We start from the raw sequence: 23,745 nt of genomic DNA, 5'->3' as shown, positions 1-23,745 counted from the left end.
ATCCTGCTTCTTGCTTAAAAGATTTTTTGTTTCTGGGTAAGACTTGTTTCCTCATGAAGGTTATGGGAAGTGTATGATTACTTTTACCAGCCATCACAATTTACTCCAACCAAAGCACTTCATGGGATCAGCAGTTTGGTGGGACAGTGCTGTACAACTGCTGTAAGAAAATCAATGCTCACCTTTTTACTGGTTCCCTTTCCACAGCAGATTTTAAGAGGCAAAAAGCAAAGCCCCACCATGTACTAAACATTGCTACAAATTTATTACAGATTTTTCTTTCAAGTACATTTTGAAAAGTAACAACCACTTTTTAAACATGTGAATACAAATTAAACACAAAATCATACACCCCGGTGGCAATGCAGTGAGTACAAAGAAGGCGGAAGGGAAGAGAAGCAGGAGTGTTGGGGGAGCAGCGAGACAGAAGCAACAGAGGAGGTCCTTTGCACTTGAAGCTGTGGCAGTGGCTACTCCAGCTACCAGCTATCCAGAGAGCTTCCAAACAGCAACAAACTGGCTCATAGCATCTCTGCTTACAAATATAGATTTTTGCTAGAAAGGGGCCAGGCTGCAAGGCCCAGTCTCTTGGGCCAGTTTGAAGGAAAGGCAGCTGTCTGCTCTGCTGTCAGGAGATAAATATTTAAGTGGAGACAATTCTGTTCTGGGGTGGGAGAGAGAAAAGGTGGAGGACCTGATGTCACTTTACTGAGACAGCCCTCAAAGTGACAGTGGGTGGCTTTTGAACTGGGCTATGTTCGCCTTGTGGAAGGGGACAAGCGCCAAAGTGGTTCTGCTCTAGCCTAAAGAGCAGAAAAGCCAGCTAAGGGATCAATGAGTCTGCCAAGATAAGGGTAACTGCTTGCCCACTGTGCAGGAACACTGGCTCCACTCACAATGAATGACTTGTTGACATGTCAAGAGTCCCTTACTAGGCAGGGCCAGATGTTCCAATTCAAGGCTCTGACCTTTATTGAAGCAAAGGGCTTTCACACTTTGGCAAAAAGTCTTCTACAAAGAAACGGCCTGGAGCAGTGTAGTGCCCTAGGCTGCCAACGAGAATCAAGACTGCTGTGAGCAAGCACGCGGAAAGATAAGGAGCTCTCCCACTGACCCACCGAGGGCCAGAATTTTCTGACCTGTTATGAGGGAGTCAGAAGCCTGTGACGGAAGGGGGAAATACCACCCCACCTCCAAAGTTAGTTGTCATGCTCCAGAAGAGCCCCTGCCCAGCTCTAGCAAGCCCCCTCTCTGAGGAGACCTGCCAGTCCATGGTATCACAAGAGAGGCAAGCCTGGAAGCTAAGAGCTCAAAGGCTTGGCTGGCTGGCTGGCAGGGAAGGCAGGCTGGGAAGGAATTACAGCAGCTGGCATGAGGTCTTCTTGCGCCCACGTTTGGCCTGCAGGGCAGCCCGGGTAGCCATCTCAAACACTTCCCGTACTCCATCCTTTGTCTTTGCAGAACATTCCAGGTAGCCAAAAGCACTAATCCTGTTTGCCATGTCACGTCCCTCCTCTGGCTTCACTGGTTCCTGAAAGGGAAGGGCGAAACAGACAGTGAGGTTGCCTGGGATCTATCCTGGTAAGGGAAATGAGGTAGAATCTAGCAATCAAAGCTAGAGCCTAGCTATCAGAACTCCTGGCTCCTATAACCACACAATACTAACTCCCTGGGACTATATCCTTTGCTGAAAACTGGTACCCAGCCCTTGCTAGGGTTGTGAAGTTGGAGGTTATTTTATGGTATCATGCAAGCAAAGTGCTGTCTTCAGTCCAAATAGAGTGTGTTGTGAAAAGGTACTGAGAACCCCATGGAAACCAGTAGCTTCGTGCTTCGCCAAGCCCCCTTCAAAAATGAGAAGAAGGCCACAATATACCTCTCTGGATGGGCTTGTGCTCAAATGTAAATGGAAAGGACATAGATTCCTTTCAAGCCCCAAATGGCCATATGCATAGCTGTTTGTACCCTCCTCCTATTCTGATGGCAATACTAAATCCCAGCAAAGAATGTCAGTTGCCTCTCTGCACCTGCTTCATCTTGGCTAGCTCCCGGCGTGTATGCTCATCATTACGTAGGTCCTTCTTGTTCCCCACCAGGATGATAGGCACATTGGGACAGAAGTGCTTCACCTCCGGAGTCCACTTCTCAGGGATGTTCTCTGTAGGGGCACAAGGTAAAACCATAAGCATAAACCTAGGAAGACCGTGGAGTTCTCAGCCACTTGTGCCCCAAAGCAAAGATTTGGGAAACTGTCTCGAGTTCCTTCAGACACCACCAGGATGAAATTTAAAGGACTTCCACCACTGTGGGTACAGGAGTAGCAAGCTCAGAAAATGGATGTGGTGCAGCCAATGTTAAAGCTGGGATATGTGTACATGGGGGGGGGGGAGGCAACGGGGGAAAAGACGGAAATGGGGAGGGACAAGCGGCAGAACACTGAACGCCAGCCGTGGTGTGATGTAATACACAGCATATGACCAGCTAATCAACCACTATGACAGTTTAACTGCTCCCATCAGCAACCTGGCATCTGGGAAGAGACCAGAGCCAAAGGTCTACAGAAGTCTCTGCTGCTTCTTATTCAGTCAGCCCTCCCACATACTCAGGGGAGACCCACCTAAACTGTCAGGGCTGTCAATGGAGAAACACATGAGGATGACGTCTGTATCTGGGTAGGAGAGGGGTCTCAGGCGGTCATAGTCCTCTTGGCCAGCTGTATCCCAAAGGGCAAGTTCTACCTGTAGAAACGCAAATATGATAACTTAATGGGGGCAAGTCCTCAAAGTGCTGTCATCACTCCATTAAACGAAAGCATATTCTGTGATGTGCTAGTGTCTTCCCTATTAGATCCTTAAAGGTAAAGGACCCCTGACAGTTAAGTCCAGTCACGAACGACTCTGGGGTTGTGGCGCTCATCTCGCTTTACTGGCCGAGGGAGCTGACATTTGTCCGCAGACAGTTTTTCTGGGTCATGTGGCCAGCATGACTAAGCTGCTTCTGGCAAAACTGGAGCAGCGCCTGGAAACGCCGTTTACCTTCCCGCCGGAGTGGTACCTATTTATCTACTTGCACTTTGATGTGCTTTCGGACTGCTAGGTTGTCAGGAGCTTAGACCGAGCAACAGGAACTCACCCCGCCGCGGGGATTCGAACCACCAACCTTCCCATCGGCAAGCCCTAGGCTCAGTGGCTTACACCACAGCGCCTGTAATGAATGTGATTCTGTAATGAATCACAACCAAAGTGGAAAGATGCTGGTATTGTTGTAATTCAATCAGAAAAGCCTACTCCAAACTCTACTCCCAAGAAATGCAGTTCCAAAAGAACCACCTGTTCTTTCTGCAGCTATTCTTCATTTCTCTCAAATCAATTCCTCTCTGCTCTTGGGAGTGGGGAGAGGAAGAGGGCTATTTCACACATTACACTGACCAACTCAGAGAAGGAGGCCAAATGCCCCAGACAATATATAAATATATATAGTGGGCAAGCAGCTGGCCTCCAATTTGGGCTCAGCACAGGAGCTTGCAGCAGGACCCCAGCTGGGCCTCAGAGAAATGGAAAAAGTAGAATGGTTCATAATGCTCTACAAAATACTCAGACTCTTCTGCTGCTGCGCTGCTGTGTGAGTCAGGTGGCTTGCAGAAGCTGCTGCTCTTCTGCTGAAGTGCTACCACATGAGCCAACTGAATTGCACCATAGCATGGTAGCAAAAAAACACACCAGCCAGCCAGATGGTGGAGATATCAGGCCCTATCATTGCGCCCAGGCATCTGCCCAGCCCAGCCGGCTCCCAACATCAGTATTACCTGCTTTCCATCCACCTCAATGTCAGCCACATAGTTCTCAAAGACGGTGGGGACGTAGACCTCTGGGAATTGGTCCTTGCTGAAGACAATAAGGAGGCAGGTCTTTCCACATGCTCCATCTCCTACAATGACAAGTTTCTTGCGTATGGCAGCCATCTCTCCTGAAGGAAGAAAAGCAGCACCCTCTTAGCAATTGGGGATGGGCGAGGGCTTCCTGACTCCCACACAATCGGACCTCAGCCGTGCCAGTAATTCGGGTTGATATGGGGGTAATTAGCCCTGGCAGACTCCCTAGGGTGGGGGAGGACTGTCTCGTAGACCCGCAGATCGTCCAAGATTTGTCAGCTGGCATCAAGGTGCAAGCGGCAAGGACACTGGGTCCCAGAGCACGGCACGGCTGGCACTCTCCAAAGTCACTCTCGTAAGCCGGAAATATCTGTTTCATAAAATAATTGGGTTTGGACAATAAACAGACATAGTCTGGACCGAAGAAGATTGAGAAAAAATCTGCAGAATTGCACAGTCCCTGGTGTTTAAGCTCAGACTTCCAATAGATTCTCATCATGGTGCTTGGATTTACGGAGGTGACTGGTACGTTCTTTTTTCTTCTCTATACCTACAATTGTTTTTCTATGCCAAGCCTCATTAAGAAACCTATTTTTTAAAAAAAAAAACGGAGTACAGATGGACTTCTATTTATAATTTAAGTATTCAGCTGCGCAGCTTTACTTAAACTTGATAAAGATAAAAAAGAAACAAGATGGCGCTTGTTTGTATGACGCAGTACGGAAAAATGAGAATTCCTCCCTTTTTCGAGGGAAGTGGGAAATACTTGCTAGCTTACATTATAATGACTTGAGATAACAATTTGGGACAACGTACAGTGCATCTGTTTGCAGAATTTCTTTATTATGAGCGAGAGAGAAGGCTAAGTTGATGTCTAGCAACCCCCTTTCTAGGGCCCAGAGGGGGGGGGGTGATCTCCAGGAAAGCTGATCGATCGCCAAATGACCTACATCTGTGGAATACAGTTCATTTACATTTCAATATTGCAAACAGTATGTGTCAGGGAACTGCCATCAGTGCCCGAGGGAGAGAGCAAAAGCCAGAGGGATTCCAGAGAGCGTCCAGGGATCGAGAGAAGCAGCCCATCTTCTGGGGAAGAGAATCAGCGTAGCACCAGTGGAGAAGGGGGGCAGATGGGGAAGCGGCGAGGCGGTCTCATGACTCCTTGCCTGGGACCAGTGGGGAGAGTAGGGGTCCTCCGTTGCCCACGCCCTCCTTGCGCATAAGGCTTTCGCACAGAGAGAGTAGGAGGAGACTAGGCGTCAAAGAGCTTCTTTGCTGGAAGAAGTTTAAGAAACGCCCACTGATGGATTCTGCCAGCGATTGAGCCAGCCACGGGTGAGTGGCTGTCCGGACAGAAAAGGTTCACTTTGGCAACCCACCCAGGTGTTTGCACCCAGCCGGGAGATAGACACCTGCTTACGCACGAGCAACCCCTAGAACCATCACAGCAATCCGTCAGTCTCTGACGTTGCTTGTGCGCAGCCCCGGGAAGGCAGCATGATGAGCCAAACAGGGCCAGCTGGAGAGACAGAGCAAGAAGCCATGGTGCGAGGTCTGGTCGAGAGGAATCGAGACCTGGAGGCACATGTCGCTACCCTGTCAGCGCGGCTGGAGGAGAGGCGGGCTCAGGATGCACAGGTCAGAGCCACCCCAATAGGGAGGAAGGTCCTGGGGCTGGTAAATAAGTTTGGAGGAAAGCCCCAAGACTACAATGCTTTCTGAACGGAAATTCAATACGCTTTGGAATTGCAGAAAAATGACTTTGCTGATGACGGGGAGAGGGCGGCTTACATTGTTGGACATCTGCAGGATGGGGCGCACAAATGGATCAGGCCCTTGATGGCAACGGGGAATGATGCATTGAAAGATCTTAAGAAATTCTATCAGGCAATGGACGCAATGTTCTCCAGTGACACGGAGGGAGCTGATGGGGTACAAGCAGGGGAGCCTGTCCGTCAGAAACTACTGGTCGTGTTTTGAAATGTTAGTGCACAAGCTCGGGTGGGATCTGGACTCTGAACCAGTATGCCAGTCACACTTCTTCGAAGTCTCTCAGCCCCACTCACCTCACAGAGTGTTTGTTGTGGGGGAGGAAGGGAAAGGAGAATGTTAGCCGCTTTGAGACTCCTTAGGGTAGTGATAAAGCGGGATATCAAATCCAAACTCTTCTTCTTCTTCTTATAAATGCTGTTTGAGACAGGTTTGGACCCCGAAGTGAAAGACGAGCTGTCCAGAGCACCCCGCCCGCGGTCGATGGATGAGCTCACAAAGACTGTGCTTGCGATCGGGGTACGCCAGGAAGCGCGGGCTCAGGAAAAGCGGGAGATAAGACGTTTCCATGGCAACAGCATTCCTGAGATGCCGAGGGAGCCTTCCCAGGCGGCAGAGCCGATGGAAATTGATGGAGCTCCCGGAAAAGGGAGGGGAAGGAGTGGAAAACTACCAAGAAGTGTTTCCTCTGCCAGCGGCCAGGACATTTTGCAAAGGTCTGTCCCCAACGAAAGGCCTGGCAAGGCATGATGGGGGCTGCAGGCCACGACGAGAAGGGGGAGGAAGGGCCGGTGCAGGGAAATGAGAAAGCCTGGCTGCCAACCAGCAGGGGCAGCAGCCAGGCCAGCGACCAATAGAAGTGCCCCAGCCTGACCCTCCCAAGGCAGCTATAGCCATTGAAGTGGTGCTAGAACTCCCAAATGGGCACCCAGTCAAGGTGGAGGGGCTGCTGGATTCTGGCAGCTCGTGTAATTTCTTCGGCAGAGACTTCGCTCTGGAGCACCAGCTCCACCTGTTGCCACTAGATTTTCCCTTACAGGTGACCACCATTGATGGCAGGGAACTACTGGGAGGGGAAGTGACACACCAAACACCGCCAATGCGGATGAGTGTTTCCAGGCACACGGAAACCATTGCCTTTCATGTAGCCACGCTGGCAGGACACCCAATAATAATGGGAGTGTGCTGGCTGGCAATACACGACCCGGTGGTGTCATGGCATCAGCGGTCGCTCACCTTTGGGTCAACTTACTGCTTAGAACACTTTCTGGGAGGGAAGGAACCAAGAATGGCTGTGGCCAGGGTGGCTGGGGTGGCCCTGGAGGAAAAAGGGTGGGTGCCACCACAATATGCAGATCTGAAGGTCTTCAGCGAGAGGGAGGCAGACAGACTGCCCCCCACAGGCCATTTGACTGCCAAATCAACCTGCTTCCAGGGGCTCAGTTACCGGCGGGTAAGCTGTATGCCATGTCCGACCGGGAGATGCAGGAGTTGAGGCAGTTTATTGACAAGAACCTGAAGAGAGGTTTCATAAGGGAATCGAAGGCGGTGGGGGGCAGTCCAGTGTTCTTTGTGGACAAAAAAGAGACTAATCCGCCCAGATTAGTCGTGGATTACAGGGCCCTAAACTTGGGTGTCAGAACCCATGACTTTCCCAATGCCCAGGATTGACGATATTTTGACACGTGTGAGGCAGGGGAAGATTTTTACCAAGCTGGACCTCAGGGGGGCATACAATCTGATTAGGATAAGGGAGGGGGACGAATGGAAAACGACCATATTCACCCACCTGGGGGCTTTTGAGTATTTAGTTATGCCATTTGGATTACAAACGGGGTCTGCCTGCTTTCAAGCCGTCATGCACCATGTGTTGGGGTCCCTGCTGTACAAGAATTGCATAGCCTTTTTGGATGACGTCTTAATCTATTCGGAGAATGAAACGCAACACGTCAGAGACGTCAGGGAGGTGCTACAGAGATTGAAGAAGCATCAGTTGTGGGTTAAGCTGGAAAAATGCCAATTCCACACCAGGGAGGTCGAGTTCCTGGGGTACAGGTTGGCAGACAAAGGACTGGCCATGGATCCAGGCAAGGTGAAGGCAGTGCTGGAATGGAAGGCTCCCCAAAACAGAAAGGATGTGCAGAGGTTCCTAGGCTTCAGCAACTTCTACAGGAAGTTCATAAAGAACTTCGCTCACTTGACAGCGCCCATAACGGATTGTCTTAGTAGAAAAAAGAAGTTTGCATGGACAGAGGATGCCCAGCAATCCTTTGAAAACCTGAAGAAGGCGTTCGCCTCGGAAGAGCAGCTCCTGCACGTGGATCCGGAGAAGCCCATGAGACTGGAGACGGACGTGTCCGACCGCGCGATTGGAGCGGTACTTTTGCAACCCGGGTCCAAGGAGAACTGGAGACTGTGTGCCTTTTTCTCTAGGAAGCTGAGCAAGTCAGAGCAAAACTACACGGTGTATGACCGAGAACTGCTTGCTATCTATGCGGTATTTTGGCAATGGAGACATCTTTTGATAGGGGCGCGGTACAAGATCCAGGTCCGAACTGACCACAAAAACTTGGAATACTGGCGGACCGCGCGAGTGCTCAACCAGAGACAGATCAGATGGTCCCAGGAGTTCGCCAAGTTTTTCTTCGAGATACAGTACGTGCCGGAAGGGGAAAACGTGAGGGCAGATGCACTCTCCAGGAATCCGGAGTACATGGAAGGGGAGGGGCCACCAGAGACCAGGCACGTGTTCCTCGAGGACCGGTGTGTGTGTGGGGGGAGCGTTGGTAGGGAAACAAGAACTAGCAGGGCTCACCAGAGACGATGAGTTTGCTCAGACAAAAATCAGGGAGCTCAGGGACGGAAAGGAAGGCAATGGGGGTTTGAGGAAAAGGAAGGGCTACTGTACTACAAGGGGGCACTTTGGACAGCATAAGACCATGCTACTTGTCACCAGGCAGTTCTGGTGGCCAAAGGTAAGGGAAGACGTACGAGAATATGTACAAGGGTGCGACCAATGCCAGAGGGCAAAGGGGGAAAGAACTGCCCCAGCAGGACTACTGGAACCCTTACCTACACCGGAAAGGCCCTGGGAGGTGGTGTCCCTTGATTTTATGACAGATCGAGCCCAAGTCAAGGGGAAAGACAGCGGTCATGGTAGTGGTCGATCTACTGACTAAAATGTGCCATTTCGTAGCTTGCTTGCATGCAGTGTCGGCAGAGGAGACAGCCAGACTGTTTGTGGACCACATTTTTAGACTGCATGGAACCCCATTGAGGGTAATCTCAGATCGCGGGAAACAATTTACCTCCCGGTTCTGGCGGAGACTCATGAGCTTGCTGCAGGTCGAGGTGAGCTTCTCGACGGCGAGGCACCCAGAAACCAACAGACAGGCCGAAAGAGCAAACGGTATACTCCAGCAGTACCTATGCTGCTATGTCAGCAAGAGGCAGAACGATTGGGTAGAGAAATTAGCTTTGGCTGAATTTGCGTACAATAACGCTGAACACGTGTCCACGGGAATGAGCCCTTTCATGGCCAATTACGGGTGCCACCCCAGGGCCTTCCCGGGGCGGGGGGAGGAAGGATGGAGTGTACCTGCGGCTGAGCAATTTGCGGAGGAAATGGAGGCCTTACACCAGCAACTCAGGCTGAACTTGGAGCGGGCCAAGGAAGTTTACAAGAGGCAGGCAGACAGGCACCGTCAGGAGGGGGAAGCCATACGGGTGGGAGACCGGGTGCGGTTGGCATCCCAAGGGTTGCCCCTAAAGGAGGGTGCAAGAAGTTGCAGCCTAGGCGGCTGGGGCCTTTTGAGGTAATATAGCAGGTTAACCCAGTGGCATTCAAACTCAAGTTGCCTGACAGCATGAAGATACATCCGGTGTTCCATAGGTCCCTACTTTCACATTACAGGGAGGGGCGGGAATTCCCGGGACGGGAGGGAGGGATTACCACCCACCCGCGGGTAGAGGAGAGGGTACACTGTAACGAAGCTACGGAAATACTCGATTCGAGGTGGCGAGGTCGCCAGGTAGAGTACTTGGTAGCCTGGGAGGGAGAACCAAGGTCTGAAAACACTTGGGTCCCTGCTGAATCAATCACTGATGGGGATCTAGTGGAAGAGTTTCATGGTTTGTTCCCGGGTAAGCCCAAACCATTAGCTAGATTCTGGAAGGAAGAATTTGGACCCACAGACGACGAAGGGGACTTTGTGGGTTTTCCTGCCTCCGAAGAGGAGGGAGATGAGGTGTCCGAGGGAGAAGAATCAGACTGGGAGGTTCAACCAGCTGGAAGAGGTCCGAGCGGATAAGAGGCTGGGTTTGAATCCTCAGAAGACAATGACAGTTCTTTCAGGGGATTCCCCACATCGTCGGTTGAGGAGAGAGAGGAGGATGTATCGGAAGATTGCGCCAGGGGTGGGGTGGGGGGGTCCTGAGAAGGAGGTGGATGTCAGGGAACTGCCATCAGTGCCGGAGGGAGAGAGCAAAAGCCAGAGGGATTCCAGAGAGCGTCCAGGGATCGAGAGAAGCAGCCCATCTTCTGGGGAAGAGAATTAGCGTAGCACCAGTGGAGAAGGGGGGCAGATGGGGGAAGCGGCGAGGCGGTCTCATGACTCCTTGCCTGGGACCAGCGGGGAGAGTAGGGGTCCTCCGTTGCCTACGCCCTCCTTGCGCAGAAGGCTTTCGCGCAGAGAGAGTAGGAGACTAGGCGTCAAAGAGCTTCTTTGCTGGAAGAAGTTTAAGAAAAGCCCACTGACGGATTCTGCCAGCGATTGAGTCAGCCACGGGTGAGTGGCTGTCCGGACAGAAAAGGTTCACTTTGGCAACCCACCCAGGTGTTTGCACCCAGCCAGGGAGATAGACACCTGCTTACGCACGAGCAACCCCTAGAACCATCAAAGTATGCTTAACAACTTAACATTGGGAATTTATTGTGAACAGTAACAATTTAACAACTTGGGAGTTACTGCGTCATTAAACTACAAATGACAGGCTTGGACAACAAGTTTACTATACAGCGGAAAGGAGCAGCCAAGCATACTAGGACTCAATTTCTTGACTTTAAGAAAGCCAACTTCATAAAACTTAGGGAAGTGCTGGGTGAGATCCCATGGACAGTAATACTAAAAGGAAAGGGAGTTCATGATGGCTGGGAGTTTGTTAAGAGGGAGATAGTAAAAGCACAACGTCAGGCAATACCAATGAGATGGAAACATGGAAGGTGCCTAAAGAAGCCAGGGTGGCTATCTAAAGAACTTTTAACTGAGTTAAGATTAAAAAAGGATGTGTATAAAAAATGGAAAAGGGGGGAAACCACCAAAGAGGAATTCAAACAAATAGCCAGCACGTGTAGACACAAAGTCAGAAAAGCTAAAGCACAGAATGAACTCAGGCTTGCTAGAGAGGTTAAAAGCAACAAAAAAGGCTTTTATGGGTATGTTCGTAGCAAAAGGAAGAACAAAGAAACAGTGGGGTCACTCAGAAGAGAAGATGGTGAAATGCAAACAGGGGACACAGAAAGGGCAGAACTCCTCAATGCCTTCTTTGCCCCAGTCTTCTCCGATAAAGAAAACAATGCCCGACCTGAAGAATTTGAAGCAAATGATTCAGCAAAGGAAACACAGCCCAGAATAACTAAGGAGATAGTACAAGAATACTTGGCTAGTTTAGATGTATTCAAGTCTCCAGGGCCAGATGAACTGCATCCAAGAGTATTAAAAGAACTGGCAGATGTGATCTCAGAACCACTGGCAGTCATCTTTGAGAATTCCTGGAGAACAGGCTAAGTCCCGGCAGACTGGAGGAGGGCAAATGTTGTCCCTATTTTCAAAAAGGGGAAAAGAGAGGACCCAAATAATTACCGCCCAGTCAGTCTGACATCAATACCAGGGAAGATTCTGGAGCAGATCATTAAGCAAACAGTCTGTGAGCACCTAGAAAGGAATGCTGTGATCACCAATAGTCAGCATGGATTTCTGAAAAAAAAGTTATGTCACACTAACCTGATCTCGTTTTTTGGCAGAATTACAAGCCTGGTAGATGAAGGGAACGCAGTGGATGTAGCCTACCTTGATTTCAGCAAGGCATTCGACAAGGTGCCCCATGATATTCTTGTATTTATTTTTTTTTATAAAATTTTTATTAGTTTTTCACCTTTTATATAGACAAAATACACACAGAAAAGACAAAAGACAAAAACATGTATAATTTCAGAAAATCCTACTTTCCTAACCTTGTTCCCTGACTTCCCCCCACCCCCCTTCATGCATCCCAATTCCCAGAATTGTGTCAGCAAATTGGTATTTCTCCTCTTAACCATCTTAATATTACCTCTTTTATAATGAAGAATAAATTTTTTCTAAGTTGGACTCAAATTCCCTTCCATCGATTTCCCATTTTGTCTTAAATAAAGGTCATATTATCTGAACCCAAAGGTCTTGAGTGTTTTTAAAATTCTATTCTTCCCTCCCTCCCATCCCCGGTTTTCGTCCCTTCCCAATACATGTCCAAAATAGCAGTTCTTAGCCAGGGTTCCTCACGTCCGAGGCTTTCAAGTCTCTTTCAGTCCCTCTCCGCCGGTCTTGTTGGTAATCCTTTATGTCGGTCGTCGAGTCTCGAAAGAGTTCTATCACCATCCAACCATATTCTCTTCCCACAAGGACATTTGGAAACAGCTGCTGGAAAATTTCCACAAAGCCTGCATCTTCAGAGTCAGAGTCAAAGTGGAGGCCCCAATCATATTTCTTTATTTTAAGTTCCTGTATTCCATAAACTCCCAGGGCCTCCTCCTTTGTCTTTTGCATCTTTCGCAGATTTGTGGTAGATGTAATCCAAAAATCTCCTTGCTTATATTCCACAGATGTCAGCTTCTGGTTGGTACTTTCCAACTTTACTTTCTCTTTTTCTTGTTTAGTCTCTTCCACTTCTTTAGATATCATTTCCGATTCAGCTGTGGATTCTTTCTCATTCAGGTCCTCAATACATTCAGCAGAGCTGCTTGTTCCAGAAGTCAAGGTCATGAGTTGTTTATTCATAGCCAGACTCTGCTCTTGTAAAATTCCCACCAAATGAAACATTCTTTCGATTTCCACTAGTAACTTTCCATCCACAGCCATTGTAATTTCACAGAGTTCCCCCTAGAGGGAATCTGGTTACTTGGTAATCTTTCTCCAACAATCCCTCTAACTTATTGTTGTTACTTTGTTTCCAACAATTTTAGTTCAGTTGTAACTCCTTTTAGTCCAGAGGGATCTTAAATGACAATTTTTCTGCTCTAAACTGTCCGTTTGACAGCTTTCCCATGATATTCTTGTAAAGAAGCTGGTAAAATGCGGTCTTGACTATGCTACCACTCAGTGGATTTGTAACTGGCTGACTGACCGAACCCAAAGGGTGCTCATCAATGGTTCCTCTTCATCCTGGAGAAGAGTGACTAGTGGGGTGCCACAGGGTTCTGTCTTGGGCCCGGTCTTATTCAACATCTTTATCAATGACTTGGATGATGGACTCAAGGGCATCCTGATCAAATTTGCAGATGACACCAAACTGGGAGGGGTGGCTAACACCCCAGAGGACAGGATCACACTTCAAAACGACCTTGACAGATTAGAGAACTGGGCAAAAGCAAACAAGATGAATTTTAACAGGGAGAAATGTAAAGTATTGCACTTGGGCAAAAAAAATGAGAGGCACAAATACAAGATGGGGGACACCTGGCTTGAGAGCAGTACATGTGAAAAGGATCTAGGAGTCTTGGTTGACCACAAACTTGACATGAGCCAACAGTGTGACGCGGCAGCTAAAAAAGCCAATGCAATTCTGGGCTGCATCAATAGGAGTATAGCATCTAGATCAAGGGAAGTAATAGTGCCACTGTATTCTGCTCTGGTCAGACCTCACCTGGAGCACCAGTTCTGGGCACCACAGTTCAAGAAGGACACTGACAAACTGGAACGTGTCCAGAGGAGGGCAACCAAAATGGTCAAAGGCCTGGAAACAATGCCTTATGAGGAACGCCTAAGGGAGCTGGGCATGTTTAGCCTGGAGAAGAGGAGGTTAAGGGGTGATATGATAGCCATGTTCAAATATATAAAAGGATGTCACATAGAGGAGGGAGAAAGGTTGTTTTCTGCTGCTCCAGAGAAGCGGACACGGAGCAATGGATCCAAACTACAAGAAAGAAGATTCCACTAAACATTAGGAAGAACTTCCTGACAGTAAGAGCTGTTTGACAGTGGAATTTGCTGCCAAGGAGTGTGGTGGAGTCTCCTTCTTTGGAGGTCTTTAAGCAGAGGCTTGACAACCATATGTCAGGAGTGCTCTGATGGTGTTTCCTGCTTGGCAGGGGGTTGGACTCGATGGCCCTTGTGGTCTCTTCCAACTCTATGATTCTATGAACAAATGCACTTCCAAAACAGACTGGAGAGTACCATTTGATGCATCAAATATTAGAATCATAGAATCTTAGGAGTTGGATAAGGTCCTAAGTCTAACAAAAGGTCTGACGTCCCACCATAGCCCCGGGCAGTTCTCTACTTATCTTTCTCATCCAATACTCAGCGGCTAACGATCTGGTGTCCCACCAAAGCTATGGTAGATCTTCAAAAGCGATTCAGTGGAAGCTCGATACTTTAAATCCTATCAATATTCTCAGAAAGTTCCATATATTTTGTAATAATCCATAAATATTATCTTGTTATCAGTGATTTCCTCTTGCTTTTTCTCACTCCATTAACTCTCGGGGGGAGGTTTGCCGAATCAATAAAGCAGCAAACATGGTATATAAACCACATTTTACCAACTTTCTCGTGAGAATATTATGGGGGACCTTTGTCAAAAGACTTACTGAAATCAATATGCATTATGTCCACAGCATTTCCCTGATCCACCAAGTTTGTAATTCCATCCATAAAAATAAATCATATTGGTCTGGCATGACTTATTTTTGAGAAACCCATGCTGGGTCTTAGTAATCACAGCATCCTTTTCTAAATGCTTACAGACCGACTGTTGAATTATTTGTTCTAGGACCTGATTGGTCCTTCGGGTCTTAAGGATAAAAACTTTAGGAAAGGAGCCTGCAGGCGTGCACCCATCCGCCCTTCTGCCATATTCACCGCCATGCTGGCAGTCACTTCCTTTCTACATTGATATGCGTGTCCTTTGTGATGTAGAATTCCTGTTGTCTTCTTGAGATGCTGATTCAGCTGAGAACGCCCTAACTTTTCTTGTGTTCTCGTTTTTTGTTTTTGTAAGTACTTTAGCTAGGGATGCTTTAGAAGAAGAAGAGAAGAGTTTGGATTTGATATCCCGCCTTTCACTCCCCTTCAGGAGTCTCAAAGCGGCTAACATTCTCCTTTCCCTTCCTCCCCCACAACAAACACTCTGTGAGGTGAGTGGGGCTGAGAGACTTCAAAGAAGTGTGACTGGCCCAAGGTCACCCAGCAGCTGCAGGTGGAGGAGCGGAGACGCGAACCCGGTTACCCAGATTACGTGACTACCGCCCTTCACCACTACACCACACTGGCTCTCAATGTTTACAATGTTTTTATTTTCCTGTCTGAAACCCTGTAAGAGATGTGCCTACTTTTAAGTATATTTAATCTTGTTTTTTAAATAAATCTTAAAAAAGGATTTTCCCATTTTGTTCTGTGTGCCTTTCGTGGGGAAAGTCTGAATCCAAAGTCTGACCACTCAGTCGCCTACTGAACCTGTTGAATTTCTGCCTGCAGTTTGTGGTGAAGCAATTGCAGGGTGGGGCAGCCGGTAACACTGAAGAGTAGCCGTCTCCCTTGGGTTATTCTTCTGGGCTCTCCCCAGACAAGGGTGTGGTGGCAGCATCTACCCTTCTGTTGTGTTTTGTCCTGAAAAATAAAAGTAATTTGGCCCACCTCTCTCTCTCAGCCTGGTCCTGCTGGACTGGAGGACAGGTGAGGAAGGTGGGGGCGTGGGCCAACAGACCACCATTAAGGTTGGTGGTTTATCAATTTGTGATTCCAGATATTCCTACACATTTATGATATTCCTGATGTTACTCTGAATTAGGCGGCTGGGGAAAAAGTCAGCCTGGTCTTTATTACAGTCTGTTATTACGGCCTAGTCTGTATTACGGTTTGGAGAATTTTTTTCATTCTTTCGGCTAAAATATAGGTGTAGAGTTTATAGTCGTTGTTCAACAACGAAATAGGCCTATAATTGGCTATTGACAGCTGGTCTGTTCCCTGCTTTGGGATCAGTGTGATGTAACTTTCCTTCCATGATTCAGGCATTATGCCATATTCTAGGATGTTGTTCATTGTTGTTTCCAAGGGTTTGAACAATACCTCTTCTAATTTTTTAATAGTAAATTGCAGGGAGGCCATCAGGCCCCGGTGTTTTTCCTGATTTGGAATGCTTAATTGCCTGTTGGACTTCAAAAACTGTGATTGGGTCATTCAGAATTTTGTTTTGTTCTTTAGAAATTTTGGGGAAATTATTTTGGTCCAGGTATTCTTTTATCTCTGCCTTATACTCTCAATCTGGTCCTGCTAGCTAGAGATCATGGGAGTTGTAGGCCCAAAACATCTGGAGGGCCAAAGTTAAGGAAGCCTGCCCTTTACTCTCAATCTGCTTTTCATGCTCCAGGTCATGGATTTCTTCACAAGTGAACACATCCTTTATATATAATGCTACACCTTCTCCCTTCCTGTTTGGTCTATTCCTTTTGAATAGGTTATACCCCTCAATTCCTACATTTCAGTCATGAGTCTCATCCCACCAGGTTTCAGTAATGCCTACCAGGTCATATTTGCCACCCTGTACTAAGAGCTCCAATTTCCCATACTCTGTGCATTGGTGTAGAGACAAAGTATGGATGCACCACCTTTCCAAAAGTGAGATCAAGGCTGAATTTAGGAGACTTGCATGACTGTGCGTATGCACACTCTGTAGAAGGATCTTTATCATTTTGAAGTTTACTTGATGCCCTTCTAAAATAAACGGGAACTGCTTTGTTTTGGAACGTGAAGTAGTCAATGGCAACTGGCTAAATTTGTTTTTGGGAGCTTAGTTTTACTACTTACATCTAGACACCAAGCATAGATGCTGAAATACTAATCACAGTCAACCTTTAGTCAAAAGATCTAGGATGGTATTCCAGTTTTACTCAGAGTAGGCCCACTGAAATTAATGGGCCTAACTTAGTCATGTTCATTAATTTTAACAGGTTTAGTCTGAGTAAAATTTTGTTGACCACAACAAAAGGATAAAGATGTCTGCTCCCTTTCTCACTGCATTAAGAGTACAATGATTCACTATAAGCTACAACTATTAACACACAATATTGAAAACTGCCCTACTGATGCTGTTTATGAAATGGGACCAAATGAGCTAGTTGGCTCTTCTTCTAGTTTGACTCATAAGATCCAGAACTGAAGCCTTTTTCTCTAGGAAAAAAAACCCCACTGCCCAGTTCTGAAACATGTACTGGGGATTCATAGCCAAGTCTAGCTTAGCGGGAAGCCTGCATGCTTTTATGTCAGAACTTGGGGTTACGATGGGAAGAACAGAATACCCTGGTGACTAATTAGTTTGGATGTACACTGAGAGGATATATAAAGCTAGACAAGTTACACCCATATCTGTAGTTCTAAGCAAACTTCCCGCTTCAAAAAGAAAAGAAAAAGGGCTCAGTCTGCTTGGCCAAGATTTAATGTCTGCTTTCTTAAAAGGGTTTTAAGGCAAGAATTAACCAATCACATTAAACTCTAGATTAATCGTCTTGTGAGATTTCTTGTAAGGGTATTACAGCTATGAATGTCAGACTTTCTATCTCCCATAGTTTAGAATCCCCTTTAATGGGAAGACATCTCACAACAAAGATTCTCTGGTAGAAAATAAAGAAGAGAGAGCTTCTGAATAACCTTTCCTTAGTATGCAACAACAGCAGCAAGAATATTGATTGCAAAGTATTGGAAGACACAAGATTTACCCACACTGGAAGAATGGCAGATGAAGGTGATGGATTACATGGAACTGGCAGAAATGACCGGCAGAATCCGAGATCATTTTCTGAAAATGCAATTCTGCTGGCACTTAATGCCATCAAAACTATCGAAAATGTATAAAAATACCTCAAGTAAATGTTGGAGATGTGGGAAGGTACAATGCTACATATGTGGTGGAACTGTAAGAAAATAAAGGAATTTAGGAGGTAATCTATAACAAGCTCAAAAAGATGTTTAAGATCTCTTTTATAAAAAAAGCCGGAAGCTTTCCTCTTGGGGATACTAGGTTCAGACATACCTAAAAAAACAAGGACAATATTATTGTACGCTACGGTAGCTGCAAGAATATTAATCACTTCAAACTGGAAAGGGGACACAATTCCAACCAAACTGGAGTGGCAAAGCAAACTGCTAGAATACACTAAGCTGGCAAAAATGACAGGGAAATTGAGAGGACATACTAAACAACATTTATCAAAGAATGGGACATGTACAAAATATACTTTAAGGAACATCGTAATAATATGATGTCAATGGCAGGCCTTGAATGACTTCTGTGGTATAATAGGAACTTATAGAAGAATAAGTCATTAATGAAAATCAATAAAGGAAAACGGAAAGTGAGCTCAAAGAAATAGGTGGTAGATGCATGATGGAGTGACGGGAAGTCATTACAGTGGTACCTCGCAAGACGAATGACTCGCAAGACAAAAAACTCGCTAGACGAAAGGTTTTTCCGTTTTCGAGTTGCCTCGCAAGACGAATTTCCCTATGGGCTTGCTTCGTAAGACGAAAACGTCTCGCGACTTTGTTTCCTTTTTCTTAAAACTGTTAAAACAAAGGGTGCTTAGCTTGAACAGCTACAGTTGCGACTTGACTTCGAGGAGCAACTGTTAGCACGTGGTTTTGCAGCCTTTTCTCAGACTTTGCTCACTTTTGAAGCTTTTCCAAAACTTTTCCAGAACTTCTCTTGCATCCATTTGGTAAGTTAAACTTTTAAAACTTTTTTGGGGGGTTTTGGATTTTGGGTTGGGGTGTTTGGGATTCAAGGACTTGGTGTTGTGGGGGGGTTTGTGATAATCTGGGAGCTTGTGGGCCTTTTTTGGGAATTTTTATGATTTTCTGTGACCACTGGGCCAGTTTTTTTTTTTTTTAATTTTCCCCCCCTGAGTTTGAATTTCTGAGTGCTGGCTGGCTGGGGGAACAGCTGGAGAGGTTTCTGCAGGAATCTGGGAGCTTGTGGGGCTGTTTTGGGAATTTTTATGATTTTCTGTGACCATTGGGCCACTCTGCTGTTTTTTTTAAAAAATCTGGATTTGAATTTCTGTGTGGTGGGTGGCTGGGGGAACAGCTGAGGAGGGGGTTCTTCAGCAAGAAGCAAAGAGTGGAAGAGGAGCCTTCTTCGAGTGTTCCCCCCGAGTCTTAGAAAATGTACTGTACACTTTGATTTTTAAATGTTTTTCTGTCATGTTTATAAAGTTAATTTATTTTCCCTTCAATTTTTGAACTGCTCTTTACAGTATGTGTGACTTTAAAGAGCAGTTAATAAACTCTTGTTGTACCAAATTTGGCTTTGTTTGGACTTTTTTTGACCATAGGAACGCATTCATTGATTTTCAATGCATTCCTATGGGATTTCGTGATTCGCAAGACGACAAAACTTGCGGAACGAATTAATTTCGTCTTGCGGGGCACCACTGTATAGATGTAATAGGAATTTAATGTGATATGATGTAGCATTTTCTATTGTTATTTCTGGATGAATTTCTGTTTGTCTTTTAATTTCAATAAAGCATTCAACAAAAGAAAAGTAGGAACAATCATCTCAGACATGGAATAAAACACTTTCTCCAAATTCCCTTGAAATTTCTGACATGAATCTAGAATGTATAACTTGTTGCTGAAATGGAATACACAAGATGAAACAGTTAAATCAGCTATGATTAAGTGGGCACAGGAAATTGGTCATAACATTATGTTTGCTGACTGGGAACAGTTGTGGACCACCGGTTTGAAATTTACGGCATGTAATGCCTTAAAGGAAAATATTATGAAAATGATTTATACGTGGTACATGACCCCAGTCAAGCTAGCAAAAATTTATCATTTGCCTGATAATAAGTGTTGGAAATGTAAAGAAACTTGAAGGTACCTTTTACCACCTTTAGTGGACATGCCCAAAGATTAAGGCTTTCTGGGAAATGATATATAATGAAATGAAAAAGGTACTTAAATGTACTTTCCCTAAGAAACCAGAGGCCTTTCTCTTGGGCATAGTCGGCCAATTGGTGTCAAAGAAGGACAGAATCTTTTTTATGTATGCCACCAGAGCAGCAAGAGTACTTATCGCAAAGCATTGGAAGACTCAAGATCTACCCACTCTGGAAGAATGGCAGATGAAGGTGATAGACTATATGGGACTGGCTGAAATGACTGGCAGAATCCGCGATCAGGGGAAAGAGACGGCGGAAGAAGATTGGAAGAAATTTAAAATTTATCTTAAGAAACATTGCAAAATTAATGAATGTTAAATGTCGAGGTTCTAGGGAAAAATGGGGGTTACAGCTGTAAAAAATTAAGTAAAAGAAAAGAATAAGGAAAATTTTTTGATAAAATTAAGTTTTGTTAGGATTTGCTGAAATAATTTTTGAAATTGGGATGTAGGAAGGGGAGGTATGGGGAAGTCGATGTACGGTTTAAGGGAAAAAAGGATATGAAATTATACATGTTTGTTTGTGTGTTTGTTTGTTTGTTTATGTTTATTAAAACTTTGTAAAACCAATAAAAATTTTATGAAAAAAAATATGAAATTTCTGACATGAAAGCTCATGACTCAAGAGAAGTACAAGTGATAACTGACCATAGAAATCAATAGAGAAATCCAAGCTTTCATTATTACAGTGATGGGAAACTTTCTGACTACCTGCCCACTAATAAAGGACACAAGTTTGCAAATCTGAAAAATTTGCATAACAAATATGTTTGACAAATTTGCTAGTGCTTCCTATGCTAGAAGGCAAAAAATTAAACTGTTCAATATTATTCCCATATGATGGTCAAGAGCTAAAGTTGAGAGAGGTGATGCTCACAATTTACTCCAGTGTCATCCCTTGAATGCAAGAGGGGATAACTGGACTGAGGGCCCAGGAAAAAACACAAGAGGAAATTAGTTTTTTCCCCCATTCTGCATCCCCCTCTGCCAATATTTTTTCCCCTCATTTACCCACTCAAAAAAGAGAAAACTGAATTCTTGTGCAATATTTTATATTTCAATATTATGCAACTGGTTAGCATTATTGTTACAGAGTTAATTACATTGCCACAGAACCCAGGTTTAAAGGTAATGACAGCAGTGCTACTGTATTTGTCTAGATTATTTAAGAAATTCCCAAGTCTACCAAACATATTGTTGCTGTAACCTGGTGGCAAGGCCTTTGCACGTCTCAAGACTCCATCTTTTATTTCAAGTGAAATAAAGTTAATACAACAAACACACATGAGAGCAGTAAATACATAAGGAATAAAGAAGCAGAAACTACGGATCTTACAGACCCCGATTATGCTAAAGACAAATATACTGATTTGTGCTAATATTTTCAAGGATATCATCTATGAAGATGAAGTGAGATGTGAACTGCATTCAGGATAGCTGACTTTCTCTACAACTAGTTTTGCAACCTGTTTTCATGAATATACAGAACCAACCCCCACCAAGTTCAATGGAGTTCATTCCCAACAGAGTGTTTCCAGGTCTGCAGCATTAGTATGATGATGTACTCCATGTAGAACCACTTCTTGTTTGTCTTATAGGGGTGCTTATGAATCATCGCTCTAAATATATGAATGTCTTCTGATTCTGTGTAATTATGCCTACCTTCTAAGATCAAATAGCAAAATCTTTTCATTACCACGTGGGTCTAAATTTCATTTTTTAAAATTTATTTTCCAACTAGCAAAAACTAAGATACCTCTTAGGGTCTTACAGCTTCATGTCCAAAACTTGTGTATCAGTATCTAACTTCTGCCTTAAATTATTTACTCCTCCAAAAATAAAGGGGAATGTGTTTTTATGGGTTAAAAAAGCTATATGTTAATAATACACCCAATATCAGTTTTGGAGGAAGCAGCAGCTGATAATGACATCCTATAATGTAGATGACTGTTAGTATTCTTGTATTTAGACTAAAGCAAGACAACAAAGGTCCGTATAGTAAAAGCCATGGTTTTCCCAGTAGTGATGTATGGAAGTGAGAGCTGGACCATAAAGAAGGCTGATCGCCGAAGAATGGATGCTTTTGAATTCTGGTGCTGGAGGAGACTCTTGAGAGTCCCATGGACTGCAAGAAGATCAAATCTCTCCATTCTGAAGGAAATCAGCCCTGAGCGCTCACTGGAAGGACAGATCGTGAAGCTGAGGCTCCAGTACTTTGGCCACCTCATGAGAAGAGAAGACTCCCTGGAAAAGACCCTGATGTTGGGAAAGATGGAGGGCACAAGGAGAAGGGGACGACAGAGAATGAGATGGTTGGATGGTGTTCTTGAAGCTACTAGCATGAGTTTGATCAAACTGCGGGAGGCAGTGGAGGACAGAAGTGCCTGGCGTGCTCTGTCCATGGGGTCACGAAGAGTCGGACACGACTAAACGACTAAACAACAACAACAACAAAGACAATTACAAGCACCATTCCATCAAAGTGGAAGAGATTATACTTGGGCAGCGATCCAGCAAGGAATACTTGAGTATAAGCTTTTGAATTTAACAGGACTTACTTCTGAGTAGACATGCACCCCACTTTTCCATCAAGACTTTTATCATAGGTTTGACCTCCGGTCCTACATGGTGCCCACCTGCCACCCAGAGGAGCCCAGGCGCACCGAGGCCTTGCACGCCGACCCACTTCAAGTTGCTGGAATTCGCCCCAACTCCGCGATTTAAAAGTGCAAGCGACTGCGATTACAGCCAAGACCACGCGGCGGGCGAGACCGGCCTTGGCCGCGCCCAACGGGGGGGGGGCTCGGGCAGCTCCGTGTTTGCCCCCCCCCAGGCCCGGATGGAGGCCGCACATGCGCAAGGGGCTCCGAAAGCCCCTCGCCCTCCGCCCCCTTCCCCGCGGAGCCGCCCAATCAGGCGCGCTTCCTCCCCCGTCGCCGCCGCGACCCCGCCCAGCAGCCAACCGTCTTCGGGCTTCGCGCATGCGCCGCACATTCGCCTCTCGACCCCCCCCCCAACTTTTCACCAAGAGCTTTTTCGTGAGGCTAAAGCCCCTCCGTTTTGAAGGAAGCGAGGCCCAGTCGCCACGAGGGCCGCTGCCTCCCGTCCCGCCGTCGTAGGAACTTCCCTCTTACCCGCTTCTCTCGGCGGCCTCCACTGCCGGCTCCGCCCGGCTCACTCGCAGCCGCCCGGACTCTCCTCAGCAGCCCCTCGCAGGCCCCACCCACTTCGGGATTGACAGAAGCCACCGCCCAATCGCGTAACTCCGTACTGACATCGAGGCCGTCGCTGTCTTATAAAAGGCGGCTGAGACTTCCCTTCCGTCGGATTGACAGAATGATGCGGCCAATGGGAGAGCGTCATTCGTGCCAAACGAGAGGTTGGTCGCGTCATCGGGCGCTGTCCGATTCCGGAACGGGAGAACACGGCGGCCAATCGCCGCCCACCCACAGAATTGCCTGATAGGCAGGTTGAACTGACCAATCGCGCTCGACACAAGTGAACATTGCTCCTATTGCCGACGGAGGCCGGGATTTCCACCTCAGCCTCGTTGACGAGTGGCAGCCTGCGCCGCTAATGGGAGCCCGCCGTGAACCAAGGCGCCCTTGTGATTTCCCGGCCAAGGCGGGGCAAACGCCCACCCGGGGACATCAGGGTCAGCGGCCACCAATGGCGGCTTTCCCGACGAAGCCCCGCCCAGCCCGCAGGAGAGGCGCTTCCCGGCCAATTGTTGCTCGGCTGAGTCGGCCTGGCGGCCATCTTGGGCGCGTCTCTCGGGCGCCGCGCAGAGGCGGAGAAGTCTTGGCGGCGCGTTTCGCGACGCAGATCTTCCCTCACCGGCCTCAGGTGCCCAAATGTCTCGGGCTCCTCCTGGACGGAGCTGCCCTCACTATCGCAGTGGATGC

At 46.6% G+C, this 23,745-nt stretch overlaps 1 protein-coding gene across 3 annotated transcripts; it reads right to left on the bottom strand.

The window, feature by feature from the left end:
• Window positions 1-243: 243 nt before the first annotated feature.
• Window positions 244-23,466, bottom strand: LOC310696743 (transforming protein RhoA-like). Of its 3 annotated transcripts, XM_083482672.1 has the most exons (6): window positions 22,975-23,111; window positions 4,688-4,823; window positions 3,806-3,966; window positions 2,618-2,738; window positions 2,028-2,158; window positions 244-1,531 (listed from the first exon to the last, which is right to left on the bottom strand). In XM_083482672.1, the coding sequence occupies exons 3-6, from the start codon at window positions 3,959-3,961 to the stop codon at window positions 1,358-1,360; spliced, it is 582 nt and encodes a 193-aa protein (XP_083338798.1). In that variant the 5' UTR covers window positions 3,962-3,966; window positions 4,688-4,823; window positions 22,975-23,111; the 3' UTR covers window positions 244-1,357. The 3 variants fall into 3 exon arrangements, with proteins under 3 accessions (XP_083338798.1, XP_083338797.1, XP_083338796.1); XM_083482671.1 differs by lacking the exon at window positions 4,688-4,823 and having other exon boundaries at window positions 22,975-23,466; XM_083482670.1 differs by lacking the exons at window positions 4,688-4,823; window positions 22,975-23,111 and adding an exon at window positions 22,399-22,539.
• Window positions 23,467-23,745: the final 279 nt, after the last annotated feature.

The sequence above is a fragment of the Podarcis liolepis genome (genome assembly GCF_965112155.1).
Source record: "Podarcis liolepis genome assembly, chromosome: 17".
NCBI lineage: Eukaryota > Metazoa > Chordata > Lepidosauria > Squamata > Lacertidae > Podarcis > Podarcis liolepis.
Note: the sequence above shows the minus strand (reverse complement) of the source record. Positions and strands in the feature narration are given on the sequence as shown.

Excerpts from the sequence above, each read along its gene's own strand:
- LOC310696743 (XM_083482670.1), bottom strand. The coding sequence starts at position 22,444 with ATGATAAAAGTCTTGATGGAAAAGTGGGGTGCATGTCTACTCAGAA. Across the intron at positions 2,739-3,805 it reads TTGAGGTGGATGGAAAGCAG|GTAGAACTTGCCCTTTGGGA; the intron begins GTAATACTGATG and ends GCGTTTCTACAG. Across the intron at positions 1,532-2,027 it reads AGCTAGCCAAGATGAAGCAG|GAACCAGTGAAGCCAGAGGA; the intron begins GTGCAGAGAGGC and ends CTTCCCTTTCAG.